Source organism: Branchiostoma floridae, chromosome 11 (genome assembly GCF_000003815.2).
Source record: "Branchiostoma floridae strain S238N-H82 chromosome 11, Bfl_VNyyK, whole genome shotgun sequence".
Classification (NCBI taxonomy): domain Eukaryota; kingdom Metazoa; phylum Chordata; class Leptocardii; order Amphioxiformes; family Branchiostomatidae; genus Branchiostoma; species Branchiostoma floridae.
Genome location: NC_049989.1, coordinates 20,012,168 through 20,030,420, shown reverse-complemented (window position 1 = coordinate 20,030,420; position 18,253 = coordinate 20,012,168). Strand labels below are relative to the sequence as shown.

Sequence of the window (18,253 nt, the reverse complement as noted above, 5' to 3'; positions counted from 1 at the left end):
GATGCCCACATAAGAATGCCTAAGATATTGGATTAAAATTTGTGGACGGCACATTGGGAACCATATAGTGCTCTGGAGTAAGGGAACAGACAAACGGGCATAAACAAAACAATGATGCAAAAAATTAATTTCAATACAAATATATATGTATTTGTCTTGATATACGCGATCATTTCGGTAGATCTGGCCATATGGTCCACCATCTTGGACTTGGTATAATTCCTTCATATCAGATTTATTCAAATTTATATATTTATTCATATTAAGATATTCTAGATAATATGAGATTTAATTTATATAATAAAATTGCACAAACAAATAAAAAAAATACATGTTCTATCGCCGGGGGCTCTTTGCGAAGGCGCTAATTGTTGTGTCTCCCCATATGCAGAAACCGTAACAACTCTTCACCTCAGACAGAGAGACAGCCAGATAGAAACCATTCACTGGGAAGGCCAGCATTCCTGTCCACTTAAACACCTGTTGAGTATGAGATATCTAAAAAAAACTTGAATGTGCACATGATGAGAATGTCCTATTGGTTCAGTCCGTGGATGACCCATGTCCCTGTCTTTGTGCTGTCATCCGTACGGTCGATGACCTCCCAGTCTTCGTGAAGGGGCCGCGTGACAATTCTTCACCTCTACAAGAGACACAACAAGAAATCCGCAAGTGGGGACTCAGGCCGACATTTCTGGACACCTGTTGAGTCTAAGATCTCAAGAAGATTTGAGTGTGAGGATGTCCTGGCTATATGTACAGAGAGCAGTCCGACACCAGGGGCAGAGTTTGCTCCGGGTTTGTGGCGCACGAAGTTTGGCGACCCTAAAAACGACCTACCGTCTGCAGAGCACCCGGGCGGAAGACAGCGTTGCGGACGGCACAGCCGCTCGGCCGTTTGAGGAGATCCCCGGGCCGAAGGGTCTTCCCTTGATTGGGACGGCGTTGGATTATACTCCTTTTGGTACGTAACATGCCACAGAAAGGGAGCCTCAAGGATTAGCCGTAATACTGCCCTATTGACCCCGACTCCTCTGCATAGGGGCCCTGACAACGTTCTACATGCAAATCGTAGGAGAAAATTTCTACCTCAAAGCGCCAAGGATAGAGTTAAGCAAAAAATAGTAAAAGAAAGTTCAGCTTATGACGCCCTATTGTTTTAAAGCAATTGTATGTGAAGGACGAAGAGAATTGGAAGTTACGAACCACGACCTCGTTTGTGACGTCACAGTTCCCGATCAGGGTCCCGTTGGATCACAGGTCCACAAGCAGATGTTTGGCGCCTTTTAGTTCTTTCGCGACGTTTTTCATCTTACGAATGATGCTCTCTTTTCTCTGTTTTGGTTACAAGAGAAACTTCCGTAATTGTTTTCCGTTATGGTATACTTTGTTGTTCTTGTAGTATAGCAACTATAGTGGCACAAAAGGTCCAGATAAACTACGTATAACTTTAGCAAGCAGTATTGTAATCTAATGATGAACTACTAACTCTGTTGTCAAAAAACGTAATTACCTCCATGAAATGTCATGGAGGTTATATTTTACCCTGCGTTTGTGTGTGTGTCTGTCTGTCTGTCTGTCAACAAGATAACTCAAGAACGGCTGGATGGATTGGTTTCATCATAATGATATACATTTTATGCAAATGAGGACCTTATTTGCATAATTAATGAGGAAATGGTATGATACCATTATTAGCAATAACTGGACTTCAATAAATGTAACACTTACTAATTATGATAGATGGAATATAAGCAGATACTAAATATGGTAATGAGGAACTTATTTGCATAATTTAAGTAAAAATTGCAAAGCCGCTTTATATCTAATGATTGGAATTTTATACCTGTGAGATGTGTACGTTAGTCAATAATGAACAACACCACGCATAAATTATGTTAATGTATCAGTCAATTGCATAAACTTTACAAAAGCTCTAAATTTTCATGGAGGTATGAGGTCGCCGAACTCTAGTTATGTTGTACTTTTTTCTTTTAGGTCGATTTCCAATAAAAACAAACCTGCGAGATTCATACAGAGAGAGAACAAAGACCTACGGGAGTATCTACCGTGAAAAGATCGGACCAAGAGAACTAGTGGTCATCAGCGATCCGAAGGACATCCAGAAGGTGTACCGCAACGAGGGGAGATATCCGGAGCGCCCACAGGTGGACAGCATCAAAACCTACCGGGAGATGAAGAAGCTGCCAGCTGGAATAGTGGTTCTGTAGGTATAGACAATACAAACGTACACATAAATACAATACACACACACATACACACACACACATACATACACACGCACACGCTCACTTACACACACGCACACACACACACACGCACACGCACAAACGTACACATAAATACAACACACACATACACACACACGCACACATACACACACACACGCACACGCGCACACACACACACAGACAGACAGGTGCATATATATATATATATGTACACACGTATCAAATTTTCTTACTCGCGAGAGTTACAGAGTACATACAAACACGTGACTTTATTGTCACATGATCTTACGTATACGTGACGTCATCAATAGAGCAAACGTGCCATGGACTTTATATCTGAACAAGAAAATTGTTCTTCTGTCATTTACCTACCTGGTGAACCATTCGCGACAAATCAGGTTTCGTCTTTACTTCTCAGAAACGGTCCTGAGTGGCAGCGCGTGCGCAGTTCGGTTCAGAAGGACCTCATGCGGCCCAAGACTGTCGGTGCGTACGCCTCTCTGCAGGATGACGTCACCAGGGACTTGGTTGACGTCATCAAGGCTCTGATAGGGAAGGAGGAGAGCGGAGGTCAAGTTCACAACTTCATCAACTATGTGTACAGATGGACGCTAGAGTGTGAGTAGGAAACCCTTAAACTCTACGCCTAGTGCAGGACGGCATCTAGAGCGTTTTTTTTTCTAAAAAAAAAACTCCAGTTTTATAGACTAAAGCAAGAATATGGCTGTAAACGTAATTTTCAGTAGTATAGTAGAGACGTAATTTCAACACATGTATCTGATGTAATTTTAGTGTGATTGATTTTGTAGTCTGTCTGCCATGCCCGTAATTTGATATTGTATGAGATGAGATGAGATGAGATGAGATGAGAGCTTTATTTGGTTTTCGCAGTTTAAAACAATAGACTGAAATTTCAAACCAAATTACATAGTGGACGTATGTTCGTATTGGTGTATTGCATGCGTAGGGCCACTACAAATAATTGGCAGAAATTTCAAGCTAATCGTAGTTCAAAATTGAGTCAACGTCAACATCAAAGTCAACTCTTCTTTTTGTTTCCTTGCGACCCCAGACCATAACTGACCATCATGTTTTTTTTCTTAAATTTACACCCTACCCCTAGCGATCAGCGTGGTTGTGCTGGACAAGCGGCTAGGTTGCCTGACCTTGGGTGACCTTGAACCGGGTTCTGACGCACAAATGATGATTGGCGGGGTCAACGACTTTCTTCAACGCATTTGCCAAACTGGAAATGTCAGCAACTGGTCTCTACAAGTACATCAGCACACCGACCTGGAGGAAGTTCCAAAAGGCGATCGACCAGTGGCACACGTAAGTGACGCTTAAATTTTGTTCTAGGAAATTTCATGTAGTTCTTCTGGTTTGCGCTAAACATCAACAGAGGGGGGTATGGGTGTTGGGGTTGCAGTACAGAGTACAGACTTTCAATCTGCTTAATATGTAATGTCATGACTTGGTTGATATTCTCCCAACACAACAGCTTCGGCTCTCTCTCTCTAGCTTCTGCTGCAGCTGTATATACCCCTGTCACATTATCCACGATCTTAGGACGTGGAAAATCGGCCATTTTTAAGATCGACAAAGGGATGCGGGTATTTTTCATCTATGGTATATCCGTTACATGATAGCGTGTTTGGCTTGGGACCGAGAGGTCGCGAGTTTGAACCCTGCCGTGTCACCGATCTTTTGCCCTTTTCAAAACACGTTACACGGCTTTCCTCACTTTACTCAGGTGAAAATGAGTTAGTACCTAATTTCGTCTAGTCCCTCAGATAGGACGTTAAATGGAGGTCCCGTGTTTGAGGAGAGCCACACCTCAAGCAAGTTAAAGAACCTGCTGCACTTATCGAAAAGAGTAGGGGTCCTTCCCGGTGTGAGTGGATCAAACCTACAGGCTGGTCTCGGCGTTGACATCTTGAAAAAGGTGATAGTCACCTGTTATGTCAATTCTTCCGAAACATGGAAAATCTAACTTAAAAGATTAAAATAACTGTGTCTACCAAACTTCAGAGTCGCTGCGAAGTTGCTGAAGGAAAAGCTGACGCAGAGTACAATTGAAGATGGGAAACCCGCCGAGTCCGACACGGACTTTCTCCAGAGCCTCCTGTCCAGGAATGACGTCACCTTCGAGGAGGCGATGGAGATGGCATTGGATCTGTTGTCTGCCGGGATCGACACGGTGTGTGTGTGTGTGCGTGTGTGTGTGTGTGTGTGTCTGTGTGTGAACACGATAATGAAGAACGGCTTGAGGGATTGGTTTCTTACTTGGTGTGTTGGTAGGGTGTGACGAAAGCTAGAAATGATTCGATTTTGGGCACCCCATCAGCTTCCCTTGGTACTGCAGCGTAGCTTCCGTTTTCGCCATCTCGTGATCTGAACAAGGTATGGTCACCATGTTTGGGTGTTAGATAGGCCTTGTGCTAAGAAGGGACATACGCAGTTTGGGCCTCGTAGCCTATTAGCTAGTTTTGGGATAGCAGGGCATTTTTGGTCAAGACATTCGAAAGAGGATAACTCAAGAAAGGAACAGCGCATTTTCGTGATTTTTTGTATGTAAGTTGCGGAGACAATGTTGTCCAAAATGAAATACCATTTATGCAAAATAGGAGTACATTTGCAGAATTAATGAGAATATTCTATCATGGCATCTTATCTTTTTCATAATTTTTTTTTATTCATTTCAGACGGGGAACACCCTGATGTTCAACCTCTTCTGCTTGGCGAAAAACCCGGAAGCCCAGGAGAAACTTTACCGAGAGATCCAGGAGGTGGTCCCAGCCGAGCAGCCCATAGATGATAAGGTGTTGAACAGGATGCACTACCTGCGGGCCGTGGTGAAGGAAACTTTCAGGTATACTTAAGTTTCATATGAAATTTTTGGCTACGTCAGGTAGCAGTTAGTGGTTCCCTGCGGTGTGTGAATCACGAAAAAGCCACCAACTGCAATTCTAATAGGTGATACTTCATTTCATACTTCATTCATTTGTTTCTGTAGCTGCTGATTTTGAACGCCTATTCTTTTTCTTTGTACATCTGCAAGGTGTGTGTGTAATGGGTTGTTGTACTTGAGGAATCAAGATTTAAGCAAATTACTAAATTGTGGAAATGTAGGTCTATACATGTAGCACAGAAGGCACATCTGACTTTGTATTTTCTCTTTTTGTTTCGAAATCTTTCAGGGTTTATCCAACTTTCCTTAACAACGTAAGAACGCTGGACCGAGACATCGTGTTGTCGGGCTATGTCGTTCCTGCGAAGGTACGTGAACATTTTTACCTTTGACCAGTTACAATTGGGAACATATAACGCTATAGTATGGGAAAGGTCTCTGTCATTTTGAAATATGTACGTCTGACCGGAACACTTCGTCAACCAATACCCCCCTCCCCTCCCCGTCTAGATAGGCTTAATGTAAACTACAAATTTAATAACAATTCACCATTATTCGTCCTGCCGTCGATAATGTATTAGATAATTGTTTATCGACTGCTGTTCCATCAATCTCTAAGTACATTGCAGCGCTGAATTGCGTATTTAGGCATCGAAACAAACTTAACACAGGAATTTAAATCCTTAGCACAGAAAGACATAACTACAGGTAGAACATTAATTTTACAATCACATCACACAAATACAGGGCTTAGTAACAATCATACGATGATACAACTGATTAAGAATCATACGACAATACAGATGGTGACAGATGAAAGCAAGATTTTTGACAGTAGCGACATGGGAGATCATAACTAGTGGTTAACTTGATTGATTATTAAAAATGCGCAGGAAAATATGGAATAGGGCTCGTTTTATAATGATATGATTTGGCAAGAGGGATTTTTGTTGATTTGTTCCCCTTAGGCAACTTGTTTATCTCTCTCATATTCTAATCATTAAAATATTATATTTTGATATGTTTTCAGACGATCATCATAATTGGTAATGACGTCATCAGCTCGCTTCCGGAATACTATCCGGAACCGGAAGTCTACAAACCGGAAAGATGGCTCCGTGATGACGAGTCTAGCAGTATCCAACCGTTCACCCTGCTGCCGTTCGGCTACGGACCGAGGATGTGCATCGGTAAGGATTTTGCAGGACGTTTCTGGAATGAATATTACAAGTTCTTTTTACACAACCAGAAACGTTTCATTGATCGTCCTTCTTCTTCCCTAAACTGGTTCCACTTCGCAATGCAGATAGGTGGCGCCGCTGCAATGTCTCGAATGCGGTTCTAAACGTAACTGCATAGATAGATACAACGCTCATCACTGCAGTGCATCTTTAATCCATTTCATGATGGGGGAATATGGACTCAGTCACGTTTGAAGCCACATTCTTTATCTACACTGCAGAAGCCACATGGGTTCTTATGAGTCCGAAGACACTGAGTCAATTAATCATTTTGTTTAATTCCTTCATCAGGTCGGCGTTTTGCAGAACAAGAACTGCATCTCGGATTGATCAGGGTAGGTCTCTTTGCCGTCGAAGAGTTAAGTTTTACTCTGTAGCTTAGATGTATGGGCTCCATAGAAATCTTTCTGATCTATCTATGTTCTTTTGTGAAATACCTTTGAGCACCACGTACCGTTACAGACGTGCATATGTAGAAATCGTGTGTTGTCATTTGCTTTATGTTACGTTATTCTACCATATCGTATGGGTGCCAAAGTCATTGGTCATTCAAACTGGGGCATGATGTGTCTTCAATTAGCAAAACTCAACAATCGCACAATTGCAAGGTTAATTGCAAGGATTATACAATGGTAACTACGAGACTGCATACAGAACAACAAAATATTATCGATAACAGCACAGTCAAGTATGAGTGGTTTTGCTAGTTCGTTTTTCCTTTCTTTTATCAATAAGTTCCAAATGATGTTATTATATTTCTATTGTAGATTGTGCAAAATTTCCACGTCGGGTGGGCAGGAGAAGACATGAAGCAGGAGAACAGGATGGTGTTTGCTCCGGACAGGGACACCTTTGTCTTCTCCGAAAGAACTTAGAGATTCCTTCTAACCAAGCATACAATTATACTCCTGGTACTGTTCAGGTGGTTAAACAACGGTTGGTAGAATTTGGACAACACCATTTGGTCGGAAGTTGGTCAAGAATATCTACCATGGAACTGCTCGACAGCGTAGAGGTTACATCCTGTCGAACGAATCGAACAAATAGAACTCCCTAATCGAAAACATAGAATCCCCTATTCTATTTCGAAACAGAATCATGCATGATCGAACAGGGGGCGGGGCTTGAGGATCGGTCCATTGTTCAGGAGAGTACAGTACAATGCTAAAAACTTTTGTGCAATACAAAGGTGTACAGGGATCAAATTTTTAACGATTCTTAACGTCTCAGGTATTTTCGCAGCATCTAAAATGGTAACGTTAGATGTTGAGTTGTTACCACACGTGTCTGACATCAAATTATGTCTGAAGTACCCTGTATGATACACCGCCACACATGGCCTGTCCTATGATTTTACATTCCAGACAAATTTCGTACTTAATGCCACAGTATTGCCAAAGTTCCACCCTTGCCGAGAGCACCTCTGCACCGCGCCGTTCTTTCTAGGTACACAGTGTCGTTCTTGTTTATCTGGTGAATTAACCGATACACTTATATCAGGATACGTTATAACGTTATACATAATACAGATATTGGGGCTGGATGTAATATACAATATACAACGTAAAATACATATGATTATGCCCAATTACAAATGAAGAGATAACGTTTGATACCAATAGAAATATTGTAAAGAGAATTCCAAACTGTAACTTTCAACATAAGGAATTTATAATTGTCAGAAACGTTGACGGAGTAAGCTCTTACATGAAAACTTTACACAGATGAACTTTCTGGCAAATGACAATTTACTATTTTTCAGTGGTGTATCATACACTGTATTTTATTGTTAAGACATATCCACAATACGTCAAAATAATACATTTTATATCTACAACGTATAATTTGGACACTAATTTATAACTACACCGCACTGGTTGCACAGTCATGATAGGCAATGAGTTCAGTGAGTGCTTCCCTACGTCAGTAGGAGTGCGGCAGGGGTGCCTGCTGTCACCAACACTCTGCAACATCTTCTTGGAAAACATCATGAGAGAAGCCCTGCCACCACTAGAGTCTCCGGTCAAACTTGCAGGTCGTATCATCAACCACCTACAATTTGCTGACGATGTCGACCTGATTGACGGCTCTAAACAGGACCAGCAAACTCACTTTAGCTGCCTGGACTCCACTAGCCGGAGATACGGTATGGAAGTCAGCCTGGAGAAGACCAAGTGCCTTGTGACTGGCCCGTCAGACACAGTACAGGTTACAGTGAGAGGCACTGACCTAGAACAGGTTAGCGAATTTACATACCTGGGCTCCCTTCAGACAGAGGACTGCAGTTCTGTGAGAGAGATAAAGGTCAGGATAGCCAAGGCAACCTCCGTACTGTCGAGACTTAAGCACATCTGGAACAGTCACAACATCTCCCCGCCAACAAAAATCCAACTTCTACGTTCCCTTGTGTTATCAATCTTCCTGTATGGCGCTGAGTCTTGGACTCTAAATGCAGAGATTGTAAAACGGATAAATGCATTCGAGATGAACTGCTACCGAAGACTACTTCGTGTCCACTGGTCAACTCACACTTCTAACAGAGAAGTCATGCAGCGTGTTAAGTCCCTAGTAGGCCCGCGTCCAAGTTTCCTGTCACTAGTGAAAAAGCAGAAACTACAGTGGTTTGGCCATGCTACAAGAGCAAAGGGTACTTTGACCCACACCATACTCCAAGGAAGGGCGGAGGGTGTAAGACCTAGGGGTCGTCCACGACGGACTTGGACTAGTGATTTGAAAGACTGGTCAGGACAAACAGTCAACCATCTTGCAACCTTGGCTGAGGACAGAAAAGGTGGAAAACTTATGTTGATGGATGTGCTGCCCCTACGGCCGGTGAGGCTATGGGACCGGTGAGGTGAGGTGAGAGGCACTGGTTGCAATGAGACGATGCAGAATACTGTCTAAAGCTTTCGATACTATTTTTAACAGATTATACTTAATTGATATTATGAATTTCCATCCACAGATATATTCATAAATACTGACGTCATTTTGTTACATAACGTAATTTTTATCACAACGTAAAAGGTGAATACATAGTTTAACACTGACGCAACACTGTCGCAGTGATATATTGGTAGGCTAGGAGCCTCGGACTAAGCAAAAATCAAACTCTAGTTTGTTTTCAAATTTCTAGTATTTTATCTTTCATCATTCAGAAAGTTGGGTAGCTCTTGTCACTAGTAACAAGACCAGAACCTTAAGGAAGGCACGTGAACTGAAGTCGGTAAAGGCTTAGGTCCAAATTCTCAGCCCGGGGCCCGGCCGGGTAGCTTTCGGAAACGAAAAATATGATATAAAAGGCAACGAAAGACACAGAACGTTAAGACAACAGTCATGTGCATGATTTGTGTATATTCCTTGATACTTACGTTCAGCACTTTTATTTTTCGTTTCTGCAAACATCCCATCCTAACTAAATCTTAGGAAAATTCACCATATTTTGGTGGCTCTAGAATGGGCAGCATTTGGGAACGAAAAGTATGGTATAAAAGGCACCAAATTACACAAGACGTAAAGAGAATAGCCGTGAGCATTATTTGTGTATATTGTAACGCATATATTTCTATTTTTCGTTTTCTGAAACAGCCCGGCCGGGCCCCGTTTTGGAAATGTGACGTAGGCCTAAATAGACCATGACCTCGGTACGGTCGATGACGCCATAGTCTTTGTGAAGGGGCCCCTAATGTCCAGAAACCGTGACAATTCTCTTTGCATCTCGCAAGAGAGACAGTCAGGAAATCTTAACTGAGAAGGTCTGCATTCTGACTCCTGTTGAGTTTAAGATCTCAAAAGACTTGAAGGTGAGGATGTCTTTGCTACAGAGGGTTGTCCGACACCAGGGGCAGAGTTTGTTCCGGGTTTGTGGCGCACGAAGTTTGGCAGCCCTAAAAACGACCTGCCGTCCACAGAGCAACAAGGCGGAAGATAGCGTCACGTACGACACAGCCGCTCTGCCGTTCGAGGAGATCCCCGGGCCCAAGGGCCTTCCACTTATCGGGACGGCGTTGGAATATGCACCGTTTGGTGAGTACAGGAATGGAGTTGAGTTTGAGTTTATTTAGATCCACAATTATAGCCCCATAAGAGGCTATATTCTTCCTGTGGTCTGCACATTCATATTTACACAGAATGTTTAAAAACATAGTTACAGAGAATGGAGACCCAAAGGTGACCATATTTACTTTGTGACTGGAGGGTAACCTCCGTCGACAAAGTATTGTGAATTGTTTTTTCGGTCAGCGCTCGCACCTATATATCTCTATGTTTCCGTTTGCCGCATTCGTATGTGGTTTGGCACGTCGCCTGTACACCGCGGCCGGTGTGAAATGATGCACGTACCTTTCTTTTGGCCGTAGCTGTTGTTATAATCGATGTAATAATTTCAGAAACCCCCCTATATCTTCCGTATTGTGGAACAGGCAATGTTGTTTCAGCATTTGGTAACTAGCTTATCTTCAAGCAGATACGATGAGTTACGTGAACAGATGCCACACCTATATTTGTCTCGCCAGCTGGTTCAGTGAACAGAATCGTTTTCTGCTGTCGCCAGTTGGTTCACTGCACCAGCTGACACCATAGAGTATCTGTCTGGGGTGTCCATGTCAATTTTTAATATGATGATTAACTGTATTTATGTACTTGAGCGTTTTGGGACCTGATGTGTTATATTCCGTTTGTGATCTTAGATGTTCGTGCTGCGCCTTGCGTTACGCTGATGATGTGCTGTAATGTACTTGGTTTTATCATATAGGTTGTTGCCGTTTGTCCCCTTATCATATATGTACGTGTGGTACCAAGAGTATTGTGAACGCTTTTTTGCGGTGAGCGTGCGCCCGTGACACCGCACGTTCAGAACAGCTATATATATACGCGATCCAGCAACGCGGACGCACACCAAACGGACAAACAAAACAAACAACATCAAGGCTATTACCTGCTTAACCTACAACATGTAAAAACCAAATTTAAGTCACAAAGTTTGTTACCTACGGTCACTTGTTTCCTTTGTGCTGCTCAGTCTACCCTTGGTAGGTCGTGCGGCGTAACTGTGGGGTGTTTGGTCCAGAACACAGAGGTCCCGGATTCAAATCCTGTCATGCTACCGATCTTGTGCTGACCTGGGACTTTCCTTCCTGTAAACAGGTTCCTGACTCCGGTTGCGGAGGTATTAAAAAGGATGTGGAAGGAGAGGGGTAGGCTTTGCATTCCAATACCTTGCCCCATCCTCCTAACGCCCGGTCCCCAACGGCACTACCTTATGGGGCCCTGCTGTCCCAGGCCTTACCTACGGGTATTATGATTGTCGCCACAAACAAGCTGTCAACCAATCAGAGAACAGGCCTTCCTTGGGCTTGTTGTTGTCGCAAGCTGTCTCGCAAAGGCCGCTGGGAAGCTATCAGCCAATCATGTTACGTATTACCATGACTTTGTTTGCTCACCATGCCAACGCCCGATCCCCAACGGCTGACTGCCCATATAAGGGCAAGCTCATTAATATTCATAAGCAAGGCACCCCTAATAACCGAATACTGTGGCTGATTTGTCAGGGTTGATATCATAGGCTTTGCCGTGATTGTCAACCCTGAGTGTGAGGGTGCCTTGCCCTAGACCAAGAGGATAATAATTCACTGCTCCTACGGCCTCAGAAAGGCCTTATAATGTTAAGGTGCACTCCCACTGTACCTGCGTCACGCTTGCGTCTCTGCGGGGTTCGAAAGATACTCAACGAATTTCACAGATAAAGAACGAATTTTCTCACTTTTTGTGTATTTTGTCATCTTCAAAGTTATACTTTTACGTATAACGGAATATCTTGATTATAAAAAGTTACATAACAAATATAAAAATAACAAAATAGTGACGCAGTGAACGAATCCCGCAGTGACACAAGCTTGACGCATGTACGGTGAGAGTGCACATTGAAGGTGCACTTGCGTCAAGCTTGCGTCGCTTCGGGTTCGTTCACTGCGTCACTGTTGTGTTATTTTCGCCGGTTTTCTCTTGCACTCACACTGACGTGTGTCACTGTTGCGTTTCTGGACAAAATGAACATGTTATTAGACACGCAGCGTTGTCAATTAATGGAAAATAACTGTAAAATGACGAAAATGCCTTAAAATGAGATTTACAATTAAAAAATTTCCTTTGTGATAATCAATAATATGTTTAATATGCTATAAATAACCTTAAAATACTTAAACAGTAAAAGAAGTGACCCAGACCCTAAAAGATTGATAAATAAATGAACGGACACGAACCAGATATCAGATTTGACTCGATCGATTATGTGTTTCGCACCATGTATGTGTAATGATGTATGTTTATATTATTAAACAATTGTCACATTTCTCAAATATAAAAATTTGATATTTCATATGCATACGTTTTTTCACTGTCGGTGGATGGCTTGCCAAACGTTTGATCTCTAATGTGGAAGTGTCTCCAGTACTCCACTCTTAGAGTACCTGAGACGTCGACAGACGTTGAAAATTTGACCCCTGTATATCTTTGTGTTGAAAGAAAGTTTAGCATGGTATTTCACTCTACTCAGCAATGCTCCGCTGTCTCGAGCAGTTCTCTGACCCACTTTCTGCCAAACTATGTTGTCCAAATTTCACCAATCGTTGTTTTATCACCTGAACAGTCCAAGGAGCATGATTTGATACTTGGTAGATGTGATCTCTAAGTTCTTTCGGAGAAGACGAAGGTGTCCCTGTCCGGAGCAAACACCATCCTGTTCACCTGCTTCATGTCTTCTCCTGCCCATCCGACGTGGAAGTTTTGCACAATCTGCATGAAAAATAATCATGTAGAACTTACTGATAACAAAAAGGAAAAGAGAACTAATGCGGTGATACATTTTTCACATGGAAGACATCTTGTGCTCCTTCAGTTCGAACGTACAATGACTTTGGCACTTACAAAAAACGGTAGAATTAAATGAAGGAAAGTACGTGCGCTTCTAAATATGCACTCTGGTGCGTGATGCGCCAAGGTATTTCAAAAGAGTACATACTATCATTAGACAGAACAGAAATGTCTATGATGTCGATGTATCTAAACTTCATAGAGTGAAAATGAACATTCAAGATTATACCGCTCTTATGTGTTGTATCTTTAATTCTTAAACGGCAAAGGAACCTACCCTGATCAATCCGAGATGCAGTTCTTGTTCTGCAAAACGCCGACCTGGGGAAGGAATCAAACCAAACGATCAATTGACTCAATCTGTTCAAGCATAAATACATTGCAACATTCAAGGGGAACACAGACTACAATATTTCTTTCTGGTTGGTAAATTACTGAATAAAGTTATTTTACACACACACACTTGTGAAATTTATTACAAATCCACTTTAGTGATCAGGGTTGGATATAAACACGCATTTTGTACCGCATTCTTGCGCATAATGCAACAGACAGCTAGCTTCAGTGCGAAGTGGAACCAGTTTAAACTTGGAACGTCGGCCAATGTTGTGTAAAAAGAACCTGTTGTTCAATCCAGAAAAGTCCTGTAAAACACTTACCGATGCACATCCTCGGTCCGTAGCCGAACGGCAGCAGGGTGAACGGCTGGACACTGCTGGACTCGTCATCACGGAGCCATCTTTCAGGTTTGTAGACTTCCGGTTCCGGATAGTATTCCGGAAGCGAGCTGATGACGTCATCAACCATGAAGACGGTCGTCTGAAGACAGAAGGAGAGGTACACGCAATATGAGAAGGAAGGTGAAATAGACAACACGACATCGACGGACAGGACGTTTGGTTGATTGTTGAATTTGTAAATTTTAGTTTACAGTGGTATATTGGTCCAAGGACGTAACATGATAATCACCAGGTTGATTCCTGACTTTTTTGACCAACCACTGGCATGCATGAGGTCACCTGCAATTCATTGGTCATTAGAACTAAAGAAGTTCATCATAGATATATTCGTTGGAAATGTCTTTTTCCAAATTTCCATATTATTGTATTTTGCTGAAATGTAGTTCAGTTTCCAACGCCATCATCGACCAAAATGCAATAGGGGCTTTGGATGAAGAGTTTGCAAATTCCTACCACATTCGGGCGGGAATTCCTAATACCTCCTCACACGAGAGGCGGAATGAGCCGGAATGCCGTCTGAATGATAATTCTTGATATTCCTGGGTATTCACAGGACATCCTAGAAATTCTCTCTGTACTCCAAAAATTTGTGTTCATTCTTGTGGCCGGTCGGTTCTCCTTCTAATGAGATCAGAATACGTTTCGAATAATCTTGGAATGCCTGAGAATGCGGTCGTACTGCAGTTAAAATAGTTATAATATACTCTGAATGCCGTCCGATAATTCTTTACCTCAATTGCACCTCGGAAGTTTTGAGCATGACAAACATTCGGGACGGCCACAAGAATAGGCACACATATCTGGAATGCAGAGAATTTCCAGAATACCCTGCAAATTCCCAGTAGTATACAAAGACAAGAATTTTAGTCAGACGGCATTCCGATTCTCGTGTAAAGGTCCAGTCGGATATATTTCAAACTGACAGACAAATTTCCCATACCATAGCGATTAACGTACCCGACTGTATATTCCCGATGATGGAAATGTTAGCATACCTTCGCAGGGACGCGATAGCCCGACAACACGATGTCTCGGTCCAGCTTTCTCAGGTTGTTGGGGACGGTAGGGTAGACCCTGAAAGATTTCGAAATAAATAGAGAAAAATCAACGAACGATGAGCCTTCTGTGGCGGCTAAATGTATGAACTACCTTTCCACAATTTAGCAATTTGTGCAAATCCTGGTTACGTCAGTAACAACCCACCACAATCACCTTGTACTTGTAGATGTTCAAATAATATAAGAGTACGCGCTCAGAACCAGTAGCTACAGAAACAATGAAAGAAAGTTTCACCTATTAGTATTAGAATTCCAATTGGTTGCCTTAGCTTTCTGTTTGTTTTCGTGATAGACACATCGTATGGAACCACTACCATTTGTATGCTTGTATTTTCATGATGTAACCAAAAATATCCTGTGAAAGTTACGTATACATACCTAAAAGTTTCCTTCACCACGGCCCGCAGGTAGTGCATCCTGTTCAACACCTTATCACCTATGGGCTGCCCGGCTGGGACCACCTCCTGGATCTCTCGGTAAAGTTTCTCCTGGGCTTCCGGGTTTTTCGCCAGGCAGAAGAGATTGAACATCAGGGTATTCCCTGTCTAAAGTGAATAAATAAACTATGATAATGATATAAGTCAACACAGGATAAGATATTATATACGCTAGAAAATTAAATGTACGAGGGTCGTTCAATACGTTCTCCTCCATGTGACATACATATCACGACAATGTATTTTAAAATTCGAGACAATTCACAAGGAACTTTAAAAATCTCTATCAATGTCAACCAAAACACAAATCATTATCTTTGACCACCTGTGTTTGCTCGCTTAAGCAACGTAACAGGCAATCAGAGTGCGAACATCTATTTAAGTATATTAAGTCCCCGTCACAAAACAAGAAATAAGCCCGACCGACATGTCGGCGAGCTACAAATTGGTAATGGCCGACGTCGTGGCCATTACTAGGTATTCGGGCGATTTTTATCAGCATGTCCGTTTGGATTCAAACCTACGTGCGATGTCAGTTGTGCATCTAACACGCAGAAAAGACAATAACTTAATAAACCTTAAGTTTGTGAATTTGGAACACCGAGCACTGTTCAATTTGTGACGGGGCAGATTGTCAGCAAAAAATACCGTCGAATCTCGGGCGATCTTGAAATTTGGCGAGCTCCAGGTTTATCATAAATTTTTCTTTACATTTTATCCGACCCTTGTGTTTTGACATGTCTTATATAATTACCGGCACATTTCATCTGACCATGTGACTCTTGTACTCCATCTTTCGAGGGAAAACGAACTTTTTGTTGAAAGGTAAGAATTCAAAGAAGGTAAACCAAGACAACTGGTTTATTCGTTGTTTCCAAGAACCACCCCACAGTGGAATGCGCTGCCTGGCACGGTGGTAACTGCTCCCGCCTGTGAGGCCTTCGATCCGTGCCAGCCAGGCAGGGGACCTGCCCGCCCTAACCCGGAATCTCTACCCCCCCCCCCCCCCCCCCCCCCCCCCAATTACGCCAATGCCCCAAGAGAGGGCCGGTGAAGGAGGCTTGCATACGCCCTTCTGCTCATTAGTCGGACTGTTTAGACTAGAAGAACTACATGTAATCCAAGAACGAAATGTCACTTACGTGTGCCACTGGTCGATCGCCTTTTCGAACCTCCTCCAGGTCGGTGTGCTGATGTACTTGTAGAGACCAGTTGCCGATGTCTCCAGTACGACGAACGAATCGAAGAAGTCGTTGACCCCGTCAATCATCAGTTTTGCGTCAGAACCCGGTTCAAGGTCATCCAAGGTCAGGCAACCGAGTCGCTTGTCCAGCACAACCACGCTGATCGCTAGGTGGGTAAGGTAAGGTGTTGATTTTTATGGACAAAAAGGTCTATTAATCATACTGAGCTAGGAGCATATTTCCAAACCGGGACCCGGCAAGATGTAAATTAGATAGAAAAAAATTGTTAATCATCGAAGAGTCGAAATAACTTAGACAGTGACATATCTATTCTATCAAAAAAAAGTCACATTCTTAATTATGTTACCTTCACAGAAGGGAACATGTCTGTTTGTGCTTTGTTTCTTCTTCTCCGCACAAATAAGGTCAACGACCTGGACCAGACGGCTGTCACCATGGTAACCGGTAAAGTAGCAGTCACCATGTGGTGTTCGGTTACATAATGTAGCAAATGTCAGATCTAGAGGGGCTCGGGTCACTACATTTAGAAATGTGTTCAAATAAGAATGAACTTGCCAGTGTTAGACTACAACATGTGAAGGTAACATTCTGTATTTGCTTGCAAATATTACCTTTCTAGTTCAATCTAATATGCAAGTGTCATTTTTTTTAAAGCATACGCTTTATCATAGATGCCTGCACCAAGCCCATGCCTTAGTGGTGTAAGGATTTCATACTCACCCTCTAGCGCCCATCTGTACACATAGTTGATGAAGTTGTGAACTTGACCTCCGCTCTCCTCCTTCCCTATCAGAGCCCTGATGACGTCAACCAAGTCCCTGGTGACGTCATCCTGCAGAGAGGCGTAAGCACCGACAGTCTTGGGCCGCATGAGGTCCTTCTGAACCGAGCTGCGCACGCGCTGCCACTCCGGGCCGTTTCTGAAAAATAAAGACGAAACCTGATCTGAAGAACAAAGTTATTGCACAGATATAAACTTCCTGGCACGTTTGACCTATTGTTGACGTCACGCATACGTAAGATCATGTGTCAATAAAGTCATGCGTCTGAAGCGCTCGCGAGTTTAAGTTAGGACGTGATTAGTAATTATTGATCCTGAAGAAGGCGTGTGTGTGCGTGCGTGAGTGTGTCTGTGTGTGTGTGTGTGTTTGTCTGTGTAAGCACTTATGTGTATGTGTGTTGTGTGTGTGTTTGTGTGTGTTGTATTTGTGCGGTTGTGTGTGTAAGCACTTATGTGTGTGTGTTTGTGTGTGTTGTGTTTGTGCGGTTGTGTGTGTGTGTGTGTGTGTGTGTGTGTGTGTGTTTGTGTGTGTGTGTGTGTGTGTGTGTGTGTGTGTGTGTGTTTGTATGTTTGTGTGTGTGTCTATTGTCTATACCTACAGATTCACTACTCCAGCTGGTAACTTCTTAAGCTCCCGGTAGGCTTTGATACTCTCCAGCGGAAGGCGCTCGGGATATCTCCCCTCGTTGCGGAAGACCTTCTCTATCTCCTTCGGATCGCTGATGACCACCAGGTCCAGTGGCCAATCTTCTCCCGGT

General features: G+C 42.8%; 3 protein-coding genes across 3 annotated transcripts; 1 reads left to right on the top strand and 2 right to left on the bottom strand.

Moving 5' to 3' along the window:
• Nucleotides 1-147: 147 nt before the first annotated feature.
• Nucleotides 148-7,654, top strand: LOC118425357 (probable cytochrome P450 49a1). The gene is made up of 11 exons (XM_035834165.1): nucleotides 148-964; nucleotides 1,999-2,227; nucleotides 2,671-2,870; nucleotides 3,376-3,584; nucleotides 3,626-3,660; nucleotides 4,284-4,452; nucleotides 4,958-5,124; nucleotides 5,453-5,531; nucleotides 6,194-6,353; nucleotides 6,696-6,739; nucleotides 7,172-7,654. The coding sequence occupies exons 1-11, from the start codon at nucleotides 742-744 to the stop codon at nucleotides 7,277-7,279; spliced, it is 1,623 nt and encodes a 540-aa protein (XP_035690058.1). The 5' UTR covers nucleotides 148-741; the 3' UTR covers nucleotides 7,280-7,654.
• Nucleotides 7,655-12,390: 4,736 nt separating this feature from the next.
• Nucleotides 12,391-15,617, bottom strand: LOC118425590 (probable cytochrome P450 12d1 proximal, mitochondrial). Its single transcript, XM_035834529.1, has 5 exons — nucleotides 15,451-15,617; nucleotides 15,010-15,088; nucleotides 13,934-14,093; nucleotides 13,552-13,595; nucleotides 12,391-13,196 (listed from the first exon to the last, which is right to left on the bottom strand). Exons 1-5 carry the CDS (start codon nucleotides 15,600-15,602, stop codon nucleotides 13,089-13,091), a joined length of 543 nt encoding a protein of 180 aa, XP_035690422.1. The 5' UTR covers nucleotides 15,603-15,617; the 3' UTR covers nucleotides 12,391-13,088.
• A 984-nt stretch (nucleotides 15,618-16,601) lies between these two features.
• On the bottom strand, nucleotides 16,602-18,247 carry LOC118425592 (cytochrome P450 CYP12A2-like). The gene is made up of 3 exons (XM_035834534.1): nucleotides 18,095-18,247; nucleotides 17,435-17,634; nucleotides 16,602-16,859 (listed from the first exon to the last, which is right to left on the bottom strand). Exons 2-3 carry the CDS (start codon nucleotides 17,583-17,585, stop codon nucleotides 16,648-16,650), a joined length of 363 nt encoding a protein of 120 aa, XP_035690427.1. The 5' UTR covers nucleotides 17,586-17,634; nucleotides 18,095-18,247; the 3' UTR covers nucleotides 16,602-16,647.
• Nucleotides 18,248-18,253: the final 6 nt, after the last annotated feature.

Excerpts from the sequence above, each read along its gene's own strand:
- LOC118425357 (XM_035834165.1), top strand. The coding sequence starts at position 742 with ATGTCCTGGCTATATGTACAGAGAGCAGTCCGACACCAGGGGCAGAGT. Across the intron at positions 4,453-4,957 it reads TGTCTGCCGGGATCGACACG|ACGGGGAACACCCTGATGTT; the intron begins GTGTGTGTGTGT and ends TATTCATTTCAG. Across the intron at positions 6,354-6,695 it reads CGGACCGAGGATGTGCATCG|GTCGGCGTTTTGCAGAACAA; the intron begins GTAAGGATTTTG and ends TTCCTTCATCAG.
- LOC118425590 (XM_035834529.1), bottom strand. The coding sequence starts at position 15,602 with ATGTTCAATCTCTTCTGCCTGGCGAAAAACCCGGAAGCCCAGGAGAAA. Across the intron at positions 13,596-13,933 it reads CGGACCGAGGATGTGCATCG|GTCGGCGTTTTGCAGAACAA; the intron begins GTAAGTGTTTTA and ends TTCCTTCCCCAG. Across the intron at positions 13,197-13,551 it reads TGCATCTCGGATTGATCAGG|ATTGTGCAAAACTTCCACGT; the intron begins GTAGGTTCCTTT and ends TTTTTCATGCAG.
- LOC118425592 (XM_035834534.1), bottom strand. The coding sequence starts at position 17,585 with ATGCGGCCCAAGACTGTCGGTGCTTACGCCTCTCTGCAGGATGACGTC. Across the intron at positions 16,860-17,434 it reads GTACAGATGGGCGCTAGAGG|CGATCAGCGTGGTTGTGCTG; the intron begins GTGAGTATGAAA and ends TTACCCACCTAG.